Genomic DNA, 14,956 nt, shown 5'->3' with positions numbered 1-14,956 from the left:
TAAACAACGAATGGAGTAATGCGACCTTAGATTTTGGTTTATGATAGACAGTTGTACTAAATTCCCAAGGCCTGTATATTCTTCAAGAATCAATGGGTATCCTGGAACATTGCACATTATTATTTCTGTGTCTTGCATATTTGATTTACACATAGGCAACTACAACCAATCACACACCCTTTTATAAACTGATAACAGCGTTTTCATAATTCCATTTTTGTATTCTAATTTGAATCTGATTTTTAGTCTGGTTTAGGTAGTTAAAAGGCATTAGGCCTATCAATTATGCTAACATGAATGAAATAGCACAGCACCTTCAGTTATCCAAATTACACTTATATTTCTGTTGAATTTGGTGTAGGTAGGCAAGTTAGGCAACAGTGTTGTTCAAAATTTTAACGCATATGTCCCCGCACTGCGTGTTAATTCCCGGTCCAGTGCTCCCCTGCCCAGGATCAAGCGTCCGTCTGTGACTCTTCGCAGGACCCGTCCGCTATACCCATAATTCACCGCGCTGAGACAAAATGAAGGAATACAGCCACTGCGGGAGAACAATGTTTGGGCTCTAAAGATTGAAACGGACGACCAAAGGTGAAATAAACCAGCCGAAAGAGCTATTGGTGGTCATGTACTGGTAAGACAAAAGGAAATATATATTTTGGGCGTGTTTAAATATGTGAAACTCCGGCAAGAGTGTGGGACAGACAACAAAGCGCAAAGCTAGATAGCATACCGTTGCTGGAGTCGAGCATCAATTGTTCGCTTGAGTTGCATGGGCCATTTGTTATGGGTACGTCGCACGTATGCTCAGTTATGGTTTATTTCAGTCCTCACCCAATGCCTGTTAGAGGTTCAAGTAGTTTATATCAACTGGTTTAATTAGTTAGCCAGGTATTATGTATTTCATAACCGGAAAATGAAGCGCTGAAAATATGTTGACGAATGACGACACACCATGTTGTCTGAAATCTCTTGCGCGTGCATACGCCGACTCGCAAATTTGTCAATCAAAATTATTTTAGAATTAACATTAATTCCATAATTTAGAATCGATGTAGGACTACGTCAGGCGAGAACGGCAGATCCCCACATGTTTGGTGTAATATTACATTCAGTACATGGTCTCATTTATTTGACCGAGTATTACTGTTATGCTGATGGCCATATTAGCTAATTATTGTATGATCCTGCATCACAAAGGGCCTGGCAGGCTGGTTAGCCAAATGGCTAATTGCTTGGTGGCTAGCCAGACGTTAGCAGTAGTTAGCTAGCGGTCTTTCTAGCCCAAGTGAGTGACACTCGATGAATAAATCACAGCTTACCACTGGGAACCGATTTGCCGCCTACGTCATTACTTTTTTTTACCACTGAATTCGTTTTAATTTTCCACTAACGCTTTCTTACAATGCATGCCAGTTTACTGTAGCATGTTACATATGCATATGTTAGCTAGCTGTTAGCTTTATTTGGTATCAGCACGCTAGCAAGTTTCATCCAATGCAATTGCAATAGAGCTAGGCTAGTTAGCTATGCTGGTGGAGACAATGAAGTTCAGAGACACGGTTAAGTTACACGTGAAATCTGAAGCTATTCAAATGAACTGTGTTTTGTGAATGAAAACACACTATTGTAAAGTCATTCAACTGAATACAAGAAATTGGCTAGGTAATGGTAGTCTGAACAATGTTGAAATTAAGTTGCTACTTATATTTAGTTATAGCTATTTCACCGAGTTAAGCTATCTGACGTTTTCCTCAAGGTGATGCCCTGGTTTTTGGATGATGTTCTTCTAATTCCAAAAACTCCATTTTGATTTTGCCTTTTGGAATCCTCTGTCATTCCTCGTGGCATTGTAAAATAGCACAGCAGATGAGACATGACTAACCTCAGTCGTCTCAAATGTCGTGTTATGATGGTAGCTAGCTAGCTTAGAAAAGTGTTAATTTTGTGAGATCAACCTAATCTTCTTGTAGCTATAGACAAGTATATTAAACAGCCAACGTTTTGCAGTATACCCATGGTATCCGTTTTATTGTTTCTTGGTAGTATTTCAGTGGCTAGTTCTGGCTACCCTTGCTTGGTTATTTAACTTTAAAGCCCATGTGTGATGGGTGTCCTATGATGATGACGACCTGTAGTCACAGATTAAAATACAGAAATTGTCCTTCCCACTACCTGTAGAACCTAACTGGGCTCTCACCTCTTTTTAGTTAATTAGCCTAGTCCTCAAATAGGATGACAGATTAACACGCAGCTTCAGGTTCATTCCGCTCTCTCATAGGATGTCAGGGTTGAACATATTATAGGCTATACCTTTTACCCAGGTTAATTTAGCTACATCTGAGGTTGACTGAAGACTAAAAATAGCCTGTTTTTAGTGTACCATAATTCACACAAGTCAGACTGCAGACTGTGGCTGTTTGTTGTTGACCCACAAACCCTCATTATTAATCTGGCTAAGCACTTGATGGGGTGATCAGAGGGCATGAAACTGATTCCTCAGGGACGGTCCATTGTAACAATGCTGCTCTTCCAGTCACTGTGTCTGGCCAGTTAATTTATTTCATGTGAGTTGGTGTCAGCAGCACATGTAAGCCAAAAACAAACCATCATATATTACTGATGGAAAAGCCACCCAGATGTTAATGTTTCCTTTCCACTCATCCAGGAGTGTTGCAGCTTCACCCTGTTCTCCTCTCAACTGTGTCTGTGCGACATATGCTATCTGGGGAGAGAAACACATTTTTAGGGCAGAATACACATTTCCGTTCGCTGTAATATATGGACAATAAAGTTGCATTGTACTTCAGCTCCTGCTCTTTCTTCCCCAGGATGGTTCCGGTTGGCTCCCTTTAGTTGAACTTGCCCACCACCACCAAGTTCATCATGAGCATCATTCAAGACAAACTAGGTAATGACTTCCTGCGCTCCAATGGGAGCATGGACTCCAACTTCTCCCCTGGCATGATCATGTTCAGTCACCTGCCCCCTGTGACCAGCTTCACCCGGCTGGCCACCCAGTCTGTTATGCAGGACCTGCCAGGCCCCCACGAGATGATCCTGAAGAAGGAGCGGGACTCTCCAGACTGCAGCATGGCCGGGGTGGGCGGCTTGGTGGAGTATGGCGGGGTGGGGGATTATGTCCATGCCATGGACATCAAGCAGGAGAAGATGACAGAACATGACTACCGTCAGCCGCTGTATCCTGGAGGCCCGGGGAAGAGCACAGAGCTCCTGGAGGTGTCCATGGGCAACCACCAGAACCTGCTGGTGCATGACCTTAGCCTAGGCAACGTAAGGCCTTCTGACACATCGATACTTATAGGGCTGGTTTCCCATTAACACATTAAGCCTAGTTGTGGATTAAAAAGCCTTCTCAACAGAGATTCTCCATTGAAATAGCTTTTTAGTCCAGGACTAAACTTAATCTGTGTCTGGGAAACCAGACTGTAATGTTGTTCTTTAAACCAGAGAATGCAAGGCAAGGCACCACACCATAATAGCGAATGTTTGTTTTTTTGTTGTTGTTTTTTTTTATATATATAAATACATACATTTTTTTCCCCCCACCGGTTGTATGTAGGCAAATTACTTTTTAGTATTACACATTTTCATACATATTTTATTTAAATATGCAAGTTGGGCAATATATCATTAAATATGCACATGATTGCACATCATGCAAATCCATTTTTCTGGACACTGGATGAAATCAGCCTAAATATTTGTTTCATTTTCAAACACTCCATGACCGGACTTGTCCAGAGCAAATTGTGGGTAAATTGTTTATCTTTCTATCTGTAAAATACTAAAGACATAGATGTACATAAAAAGCTTTTTTGGCAAATGTTTCCCAACAAGATCTTACCTAGAAGAAAAAATTGTCAAGATATCCTCAATTTCCTCTGGGCAAGTCTGGCGACGGTATCTAAGCATAGCCATACAGAATTTGGTGAAGACAGATGCTTCTGAAGCTGAGGAAAAGGAGTTGGTTGGTGTGTGGGAAGGGTCTGACTTTCAGTAAATGGCAGTTGAAGAAAAGTAGTGAAATTAGGCTGTCAAACGCCTATTTAGACCCATTCACCATCTCTCCAAAGTAAGTTACTAAATAGACCAGTTTGTAACACTCTTAAATGTGCTTTTAAATTGTGTAATTCAATGTAGTGAGCTTTGAAATGATTGTATGTGCATTTTAAAGTGGTTAAAATTAATGATGTTGATGACTAGTATGATAAACTAAAGAAAATATACATTTATCTAAATTCAGCAAAAAAAAAGAAATGTCCTCTCACTGTCAACTGCGTTTATTTTCAGCAAACTTAACGTGTAAATATTTGTATGAACATAACAAGATTCAACAACAGACATAAGGGGAGGAGCGGTCAAAAGTAACAGTATCTGGTGTGGCCACCAGCTGCATTAAATACTGCAGTGCATCTCCTCATGGACTGCACCAGATTTGCCAGTTCTTGCTGTGAGATGTTACCCCACTCTTCCACCAAGGCACCTGCAAGTTCCCGGACATTTCTGGGGGGAATGGCCCTAGCCCTCTGATCCAACATGTCCCAGTTGTGCTCCGTGGGATTGAGATCCGGGCTCTTCGCTGGCCATGGCAGAACACTGACGTTTCTGTCTTGCAGGAAATCATGCACGGCTCGAGCAGTATGGCTGGTGGCATTGTCATGCTGGAGGGTCATGTCAGGATGAGCCTGCAGGAAGAGTACCACATGAGGGAGGAGGATGTCTTCCCTGTAACGCACAGCTTTGAGATTGCCTGCAATGACAACAAGCTCAGTCCGATGATGCTGTGACACACCGCCCCAGACCATGACGGACCCCCCACCTCAATCGATCCAGAGTACAGGCCTCGGTGTAACGCTCATTCCTTCGACGATAAATGCGAATCCGACCATCACTTCTGGTGAGAGAAAACCGCGACTCGTCAGTGAAGAGCACTTTTTGCCAGTCCTGTCTGGTCCAGTGACGGTGGGTTTGTACCCGTAGGCGATGTTTTTGCCGGTGATGTCTGGTGAGGACCTGCCTTACAACAGGCCTACAAGCCCTCAGTCCAGCCTCTCTCAGCCTATCGCGGACAGTCTTAGCGTTCCTGGTGTAACTCGGGCAGTTGTTGCCATCCTGTCCCGCAGGTGTGATGTACCGATCCTGTGCAGGTGTTTCACGTGGTTTGCCATGTGGTTTCACGTGGTTTGCCAATAAATTGCCCTGGCCACATCTGCAATCCTCATGCCTCCTTGCAGCATGCCCAAGGCACATTCACACATATTATCAGGGACCCTGGGCATCTTTCTTTTGGTGTTTTTCAGAGTCAGTAGAAGGGCCTCTTTAGTGTCCTAAGTTTTTATAACTGACCTTCATTGCCTACCGTCTGTAAGCTGTTAGTGTCTTAACGACCGTTCCACACGTGCATGTTCATTAATTGTCTATGGTTCATTGAACAAGCATGGGAAACCATGTTTAAACCCTTTACAATGAAGATCTGAAGTTAATAGGATTTTTATGAATTATCTTTGAAAGTCAGGGTCCTGAAAAAGGGGCGTTTCTTTTTTTGCTGAGTTTAGTTTGACATTATGTAAATTTCTGAATAATATTAATGGACCAAAATACCAACAAATCTCAAAATTGATAGGTAAATGCAAAAATGTATTTTCAGCCTATGGTGTCTGGCCTTAACGGACACCAAATCTCCCTCTTTTGTTATGTTAAAAAAAGGAAAATGTTCTCTATTGAAATGTCTAATTTACTGCAGCATTAAAAATAATAATTACTCCGGAGGTTTGGTTGATCAGATGTCCACCTGCCTTTTGGGGTGTGGGTTTGTAAAATGGCCAATCTCACCAAAGACTGATGGTTAGGGTGTGAAAGGGTGGGGGCCGCAGAGAGGGAGGATTTAGTAATGGTGACCTAAATATAAGGCATCAAATGCAAAATATGTCCCTCCCAAAATGATTGGAATTTTGATTGAAATCAAAATCCCTCCCAAAATGATTGCAATCCATTCACACTCTCCGTGTGAATGGAAACGTCTTGGCAAGGACGCTGTCATCTTGTTTGAGCTTGCACTCACACATTGTCTTTACACACACACATGCTCTCTCTCTACCTAACAATAGCCAGGCTCCAGAGGTTTACTAGGCAGCACTTGGCATGCTCATTGAAAAGCTAGACATATCATTCCCTGCTCACTAAATATGGTTTAAAAGTTTATCCAAGGACATCTTAGAGAATACATTACATTAACTTTGATTTATTTATTTAACCTTTTATTTAACTGCGTTATCTATACACATGTATGATTATATTACTGAGGAGAATGGAAGACAATTTTTCTCCACTCAAAAGCTGATTTCCTACTAAGGTTATAAGTGGTTTCATTTGGAGTGCAGTCAGAGCACCCCAAATGGTGCTATTATTTTCAGGATAATGACATGCATGTGAGCTTGCAGACATTTTGACCTCACTGAGCCTGCACTCGCTTGATTGCGGAAATGAGACTAGTTTGTTTTGGCTAGCCTTTCCCCTGATCTAATACAATGATTGGTGGATATTTGAGAGCTTCGTCGTCTCTCACATGCACCCATCCACACTCATAGGCTGTGTCCGAAATGGCACACTATTCCCTATATGGTGCAATAGTTTTGATCAGGGCCCATAGGCCTTTGGTCAAAATTAGTGCACTATATAGGAAATAGGATGCCATTTCAGACAGCCATGCTCTTAGTATCCATATGGTGTTGGGAAGTGTAATTGAAATGGCAGTGGGGGGGATTAAAATCCCAGTGTCCCTTTCCTAAACCACAGACCCTTTTGTTTGAAGATTGCTCTTCATAGTGGGTGAACATGCTGAATATTAATGAGTCTGTTTTTACACTTGAGCTGCTAGTTAATAAGCATAGGCCTTTTCTATGGGATTTCAAGTGTGTCTCAAATGACACCCTATTCCCTTATATAGGCCATTTTGATACGGTTCCTAAATGAACAGCAGCTCTCCCATTTGAATGATAGCTTAACTGTCTGGAGAGATGCACAGAGGGAGCCATAAATATGTGGTTTATTACTCTACCTTCTGGCACTTCCCAAAGGCAGGCCTCTGCAATGGCTCAAATGAGCATTCACTAAATGCTGCATGAGTCTGTTTTTGTCTTGTGTACACATGCAATATGTAGGCTATGTGACTGAACTAGGCCCTTCCCATTCTCTCAAGTGCTCATTTAATTTTGTCTTCTCGCTCACTCTGTGCCTCCCTTTTGTCATCCAGCTGCCGAGTCGGTTAGGAAAGGAGTCCTCAGGAAAGAGAGGTCGAAGGTCAAATGGTGAAGAGGGCAATCCCAGGAGGAAACGTGGAGAGCCTAAGGTGTGTGAATTGTCCTTTCTATTCAAGTTGTATGTGTTTGATATGCATCTTGTTATCTTGATTTAGATATGATTTATTCTCTGAAATTTGCACGAGAATCCATTGTTTCATCATTTTTCAATAGTTTAGGATCCATTACATCCTAAGTATTTTTTTCCTGAACTTAGTTTATCTTCAGTGAAACGATCATGCATTAAATGAATGGGTTAAATTGCATTTGGTAGTTGAATTGACCTTCTTTTGTCCAAAAGCAATCAATGATGCTGGATGCAGATGGAGGCAGCCTGTGGCCCAACGGGAAGCTCCACATCTGCGAGCACTGCAGCGCATCCTTCAGGAGCTCATACCACCTGCGCAGACATGTCCTCATCCACACAGGTACCCAGGACCCTACTGACTGATCTATTAGGCTCATTTTTTAATCTGTTTTTAATGAAAAATTATGTCTTGAGGGAACATTTTTCACTTTCACAAATGAAAGAAGTTCAGTATTTGTGCTGAATTGAATAGACAGACAAGATGTTTGTTATGGGAGGTCCTCATTCACATAGGTACCTAGGTACCTAGGCCACTGATCAAAATGTCTTTTCATTTCTAGCATTCAGTGTGGCCTCGGTTAGTTTCTCACTAGATTATAAAAGCAAAAATATCTCCAGAAATGTTTGGAATAGATCTTGTGTGTTTAGAAAAACTAGTTTTTCACAAAGTCACTGTAGGAAACTTTGAAATGAAACCAGTGCAGTATTAGTTTTGAATAGAGTAGGCAGACAGAGGATTTAACTTAGTAACCATAACTGTGTGGCTGTGGTGTTGCCTTAGGCGAGAGGCCGTTCAGGTGCAGCCAGTGTAACATGAGTTTCATCCAGAAGTACCTACTACAGCGGCACGAGAAGATCCACAGCGGTGAGTGGCATGTCATATATCCCACACACACATGTCAGGCACCATTCGTTGGATGACACAATGAGCAAACCTATGTTTTGTAGATGGTTATTTTTCTTTAGATTTTCTGTGATGTTTCCCATGACAGGAGAGAAGCCTTTTTGCTGTGACCAGTGTAACATGCGCTTCATTCAGAAATACCACATGGAGAGACACAAGAGGACCCACAGTGGAGAAAAGCCATACAGATGTGAGACCTGCCAACAGGTAGTGACCTCCACATGAAAAATCTACTGAAATAAGATGACATGTTGGGAGGGGAGTGGTTATGATGCATGTCTGCTTTTAACCTGTGGAAGCAGCAGCACTTTTGAATGGCCAAAACAAATGTCCCCTCAGGGACAATACATCCTAATATGCCCACTTACATTATGGCATGAGGCATGACCTGACAAGTTATATTTCTCGGGATGGAAATGTCTTTGTGTCTATCCCATTCTGCTGTTTACGATCTGTACCCTACCTATGGTCTCTCTGCCCTGCAGTTTTTTTCTAGAACGGACCGATTACTCAAGCACAAGCGAACCTGTGGAGAAGCCATAAAGAAGGGTCTGGAGCCCGGGATGTTGGACCTGGGATGTGAGGACATGGGGCAGGGCAGCTACGGAATCACTCAGGGAAACACTGGGGCCTCGGGCCGGAAGAAGGGCAAGTCCAAAAACTCTGAGGGGGGGGAGCGCAAGAGGAAGAAAGCGGCAGGACCGGTTGAAGCAGGGGGGCTGGGCGGAGCACACATTCACGGGGCGCCGTCGGGAGGCTACAGTCTCCATGACTACAGCGTGGAGAATCACACTGTGTCCTCGTCCACTCCGCCAGGGCCCAGTATGCACCACGAGCATCACGGCCGAGCCCCTAAGATGGCCTTCAAGAAGGCCAACCGTAAGGCCCTGGACCAAGGGGACTTGGGGCAGGCCAAGCAGGGAAATATGGAGCAGGGTGTGGGGATGGGCCTCATGCAGGGCTCCGAGGCAAAATCGGGTCCCACCAGCACCAACTATGATGACGCCATGCAGTTCATCAAGAAGAGGCGCTACCTTAACGCGGCCAACAGTGCAGCATCAGGGGCCGGGGTGGCAGGGAGCAGCACCAACGATTATGAGGTCAACGTTGGTCACCTGTCATCCCAGCAGTCGGTTATCCAGGGGGTGGTCTCAGGCGTGATGGACAGCGACTCGCCGCTGAGTCTGCTAGACTCCTCCCCCATGGGCGTGGACAAGCACGACAGGTCGGGGATCCCTGACGAGGTGCTGCAGAGCCTGCTGGACCACTACACTCAGAAACCAGACAGCTCGCACCACGACGTGCACTTTGACCTCAGTGACCACCACGTGGTGCTGCACCCTGTCTCAGCAGATGGCTCTGACCTGAGCCACGATGCAGACTCTCCCAGCCCGTCTGGAGACAAGACGGTCATTATGCACGAGTACTCCCGCTTCCTGCTGCAGGCCCTGGAACGCACCAGCCACAACACAGGCTTCCCCCTGGGCCCCGGGCCCCCAGCTACAGGGCCCTTCACCAGCACCCACCAACGCAACCCACTCTTTACAGACAAGCACATCTACACTACGTCCCCTCTGGAGTGTGGCTTCGGCCAGCCGGTGGCCTCTCCCACCCTGCCCTCCTCCGTGCCAAAGTCCCACTTTGCGATGCTGTCGGACTCTTCTCCGCAGCACGGCTTCCACCTAAACAGTCTGGAGCCTGCCACCCACCAGCAGCTTACGCCTTCTCAGGAGCTCACCGACCAGATGGAGAAGCAACACTCCTCCTCTTCCCCCTCCTCCTACCAGATCAGCCCGTCTGACCTGGGCAGCCAGAAGGACTCGCAGAACCTGGCTTCTCTGGATCCCTCCAAGGGCTCCTACACGATCGAGAACTTTGCCCAGGCCTTTGGATCCCAGTTCAAGTCGGCCGGCCGCGGCGCCTTGTCGTACGGCACTGACTCTTGCGGGGAGGTGGACCACAGGATAAGGACGCCAGTCTCCGAATTCTCAGGGTATACTAGTTTGTTAGCCGACGTCAATGAGGCAGTAAGTACAGGTTCCAAAACCCCAACAAGCCAAAGCTACAGATAAGGGCCTGGGAGGGGACAGCATTCTGTTGGAGGTTCATGTTTTGTCTATTTTTTTATATATTTTTTTTTTAGTGCTCCTATTTTATTCTTATTAAGTGAAGTTTTAATTATTATTATTACATTGCCGCTATGTGTATGCCCCAACCCTCTCCCCAGGACTGGTCTTCAAGGACTATTCAAATGCAATTTTTTAAGATATATTTTTTAAGTAAATATCTATGTATTTAGTCTGTTTTTCTTGTGTCATTTTTGGTCTGCTCGTTAATCGTTAGAATGAAAAGTACCTTCTTTTTTTTTTAAGCAAACAACAGAGTAGCAATGAACTTGTTTTTTTTCTCCCATGAGCTTAAGGGTTTTAGCAATCAACTTTACAATTGTAGCTAGCATAATAATGAGAATAACAATGATGGCTGCAGGAAATAGCCCAGAACTGAAATAGCAAAAAATAAATAATGATATTGTCTGTTACAAGGATAAGTATTACTCAGGAAAAAGTGTAAACGGAGGAAATTGTATAGTGCAGTGAGCACTCATTTTAGAGGTGTAAATGTGCAACTACAAAGAGGATGCTTTGTTTGGTTATTTCTTGTTTTATACCTTGGTTGATGAGTGCAACAAATAATGGAGGCTGCTGCCAGCTCACTTACACTGAGAACACTTTCCATTTAGCTATATAGAGATTATGGTACTTTCTTGTCAATGTGAAACTAGTGTTTTCTTTCAATAAGGGCCATATATATTTATAACAATATATACATGTATAATAACAGCTATAATCATTCTGGGGAACTGCCAGGTGAGGTAGAGGAATTGGGGGGGGGGGTCAATTGTTTTCCTTGTTAGTTTGAGGAGAACATAGTGCCGCTATTCCTTGGCCAATAGAGGTTGCTGTTGGACAGCTGTGGAATGGCCTTCCTCATCCTTCTTCCTCTTCAATTCTGTTCTTTCCTTAAGAGTCCGATTAGCACTTTGAGCCATTTAATTCATTGAATAAACTAAACTACCCCATAAGATCATGGAAGACATTTTGAAACAAACTGACTTGCTTTCTAAAGAGGTGTTGATTTGGTTGGGGTTACTACCGTATGCAGATGTGGGGTTGAATGCATCTTGAGCACTGGGTTGTTAGGGGAAGGGGGGGGGGCTTTGGATGGGATGGGAGGGGGGTGGTTTGGACCTGGGGAGTTTTTTTTAATTAGCATTATCTCCTGAATGTTATCACGGGGGGGGGGTTGTTTTAAGGAAATGTATTAACGGTTAAATTGGGAGTGAACGTGTTAAGTAATTCACTCTGTTCAGCATCTTTGCTTTACTATTTAAAGTTAAGTGTATTAAAGTGGCGGAATATTCCTTCCCCTGTACTGAGACAGCCTGGAAACCATTTAAGGAAGTGATCGTGTGATTTAAATATAACCCATATACCTATAACAAACCCAAAGCATTAGACATTTCTGGTGTGCTGGCACTACCACAATGGTATTTTATGAGGAATGGGGTGCCTAGTCCTGGAAAATGTCTACAAATAAATTGAGGATGTCCCAAATGGCACTCTATAAAGTGTACTACTTTTGACCAGGGTGCCATTGTGGATGTACACATTCTATACATGAAATGTACATTTCTCTGTGCATGTGTCTAATGCATTGTTTGATTATGTAATTTCTTGTGGTCCTGCAATGAATCTTTAATTTATTTGATGTACTTTTGTAAATCAAACAATTGCAATTTCTTCCATAGCCACGACTGGCCTTTTGTGCTAGAAATGCTGTCACACTTTCAAAAAATATATATTCTATTTTTATTTATCCTTTTATTTCCTTATGCCCCTTTTTTGTCTTGCAGTCATTCAGCCATGTTTCATGATTCTGTGACTTTGCAATATCATAGGGAACAATGACCGACCACTACAACCATGCTCTGTTTTTATTGGATAGGTGGCTGAGGTGAACAATAATGACATTGACCTTTTTCTATACCTCGTTATCACTAAACACACAAGCAGGGACAGGACAAAAGGTTGGATGTATGGAGCAGAGATGCTGTTGTATGTGGCTATTTTAAAACATTGTGTTAATGACATTTATTGGTCGAGGGTATGTTATTGCTTTAGGGTTCTGTAAATGCCTAATCTTGCCAGCCAGTGTTGCAGTCTACAGTTCAACTAATTGTCTCCAAGGTAACATTTGTTACTTTCTATATTGTATGCCTATTGTTTACAAGAGAATTTACAAAACACTACATCTAAATCTTGCCCCGGATTATTATTATTATTATTCGCAAAACTTTTTTTGTCAGCTTACAAAATTTGTAGCTGACGTTATCTTCCCTCTTATTTTGTTCCAGATTCTTCTAATGATTTGCAGGGCTGTACCTGTCCAATGAATTTATAATTGATTAGGGGAAATAAATTCTGTTATCGAGATTGTTGATTTTGGTGTGACACTTAAACAAGTGGTTTGTTCTAATGGTGTTTTACACGTTGTCCATGAGGTGTTCACTTAAGGCAAAAGTCATCTGGGATTTGTGGTGTGTTAATTGCAAATAGTTTCACAGCGTGCTTTATAGTATTTATGTATTTAGGCTGAATTTTACATGACTTGTTAAAGGTCTGTCACAAGCAATATCTGTATCCTGCCATACACAGCTTTGCTTCCATGTGGCATTATCTTTATCATTAGGGCCTACTGTCCTTATGTTTCTTTCTGTCCTGTGACTGGGACTATATGGTGTTGGTCAGATGCGTTTTGTGAGCCAACTGTTTGTTTACCCGCACGCAATGGCTAATAACCCATTGCTCAAATCTGATGCCCTGACCCTAACCCGCAAATATAGAAAATATATTGTGGGCTACAGTCAGACGGTGGATTTTTTTTTTTTTTTTGAGGGGTTGCAGGATTTTTTGGTTTGTTGCCTAATGTAGATGTAAACTCAGCAAAAAAAGAAACGCTCATTTTTCAGGGCCCTGTTTTTTTTAAAGATAATTCGTAAAAATACAAATAACTTCAGATGTTCATTGTAAAGGGTTTAAACACTGTTTCCCATGCTTGTTCAATGAACCATAGACAATTAATGAACATGCACATGTGGAATGGTCGTTAAGACAGTAACGGCTTACAGACGGTAGGCAATTAAGGTCGGTTATGAAAACTTAGTAGAAAAGTCTCTTTGGTGTCCTGACTCTGAAAAACACCAAAAGAAAGATGCCCAGGGTGCCTGCTCATCTGCGTGAATGTGCCTTGGGCATGCTGCAAGGAGGCATGAGGACTGCAGATGTGGCCAGGGCAATAAATTGCAACGTCCGTACAGTGAGATGCCTAAGACAGCGCTACAGGGAGACAGGACGGCCACTGATCATCCTTGCAGTGGCAAACCACGTGAGACACCTGCACGGAATCGGTACATCCGAACATCACACCTGCGGGGCAGGTACAGGATGGCAACAACAACTGCCCGAGTTACACCAGGAACGCACAATCCCTCCATCAGCGCTCAGACTGTCTGCAATAGGCTGAGAGAGGCTGGACTGAGGGCTTGTAGGCCTGTTGTCTGGTGAGGACCTGCCTTACATCACCGGCAACAACCTCGCCTACGGGCACACGGTCACTGGACCAGACAGGACTGGCGGCAAGTGCTCTTCACTGACGAGTCGCGGTTTTCTCTCACCAGGGGTGATGGTCGGGTTCGCGTTTATCGTCGAAGGAATGAGCATTACACCGAGGCCTGTACTCTGGAGCGGGATTGATTTGGAGATAGAGGGTCCGTCATGGTCTGGGGCGGTGTGTCACCACATCATCAAACTGAGCTTGTCAGTGCAGGCAATCTCAACGCAGTGCGGGCTCATCCTGACATGACCCTCCAGCATGACAATGTCACTAGCCATACTGCTTGTTCTGTGCGTGATTGCCAGGGAAGAGCACGGATCTCAAACCCATTGAGCACGTCTGGGACCTGTTTGGATCGGAGGGTGAGGGTTATGGCCATTCCCCCCCAGAAATGTCTGGGAAATTGCAGGTGCCTTGGTGGCAGAGTGGGGTAACATTTCACAGCAAGTACTGGCAAATCTGGTGCAGTCCATGAGGAGATGCAGTGCTAAATGCAGCTGGTGGCCACACCAGATACTGTTACTTTTGACCCCCCCTTTGTTCAGGGACAAATTATTCAATTTCTGTTAGTCACATGTCTGTGGAACTTGTTCAGTTTGTCTCAGTTGTTGAATCTTATGGTCATTCAAATATTTACACGTTAAGTTTTCTGAAAATAAACGCAGTTGACAGTGAGAGGAAGTTTCTTTATTTTAGATTATTTCTGACATTTTGGTAGGCTATTTTGAAAACTTGGGACTAGAAGGTTCTATCAGCATTTTTGTTAAATGAGTTATTGACAGCCTTGTTCTGTGCAATGGTCTCTACCTATATTTATTTATACAGGTTTTTCTCATTGAGGTAACATCTCTTTTTCACACAAAGGGGGAGGGGGAACAAAGTTTCAGAACAACTTACATACACTAACATTAAACAAAACTAGACGTATACAGTACAATTATATATTACGTAAAAAAAACACTGTCTTGA

The 14,956-nt window shown here is 43.5% G+C and overlaps 1 protein-coding gene across 1 annotated transcript; it reads left to right on the top strand.

Moving 5' to 3' along the window:
- The first annotated feature begins 490 nt into the window (after nt 1-490).
- Nucleotides 491-14,662, top strand: LOC129832944 (zinc finger protein 281-like). The gene is made up of 7 exons (XM_055897092.1): nt 491-634; nt 2,832-3,294; nt 7,277-7,372; nt 7,624-7,750; nt 8,192-8,275; nt 8,403-8,521; nt 8,800-14,662. Exons 2-7 carry the CDS (start codon nt 2,887-2,889, stop codon nt 10,384-10,386), a joined length of 2,421 nt encoding a protein of 806 aa, XP_055753067.1. The 5' UTR covers nt 491-634; nt 2,832-2,886; the 3' UTR covers nt 10,387-14,662.
- The last annotated feature ends 294 nt before the right edge of the window (nt 14,663-14,956 follow it).

The sequence above is a fragment of the Salvelinus fontinalis genome, chromosome 34 (genome assembly GCF_029448725.1).
Source record: "Salvelinus fontinalis isolate EN_2023a chromosome 34, ASM2944872v1, whole genome shotgun sequence".
Taxonomy (NCBI): Eukaryota; Metazoa; Chordata; class Actinopteri; order Salmoniformes; family Salmonidae; genus Salvelinus; species Salvelinus fontinalis.
This window is presented reverse-complemented; position numbering and strand designations above follow the sequence as displayed.

Coding starts and splice junctions, on each gene's coding strand:
- LOC129832944 (XM_055897092.1), top strand. CDS start 2,887: ATGAGCATCATTCAAGACAAACTAGGTAATGACTTCCTGCGCTCCAAT. Junction 7,751..8,191: donor ACATGTCCTCATCCACACAG/GTACCCAGGACC, acceptor GTGTTGCCTTAG/GCGAGAGGCCGTTCAGGTGC. Junction 8,522..8,799: donor GATGTGAGACCTGCCAACAG/GTAGTGACCTCC, acceptor TCTGCCCTGCAG/TTTTTTTCTAGAACGGACCG.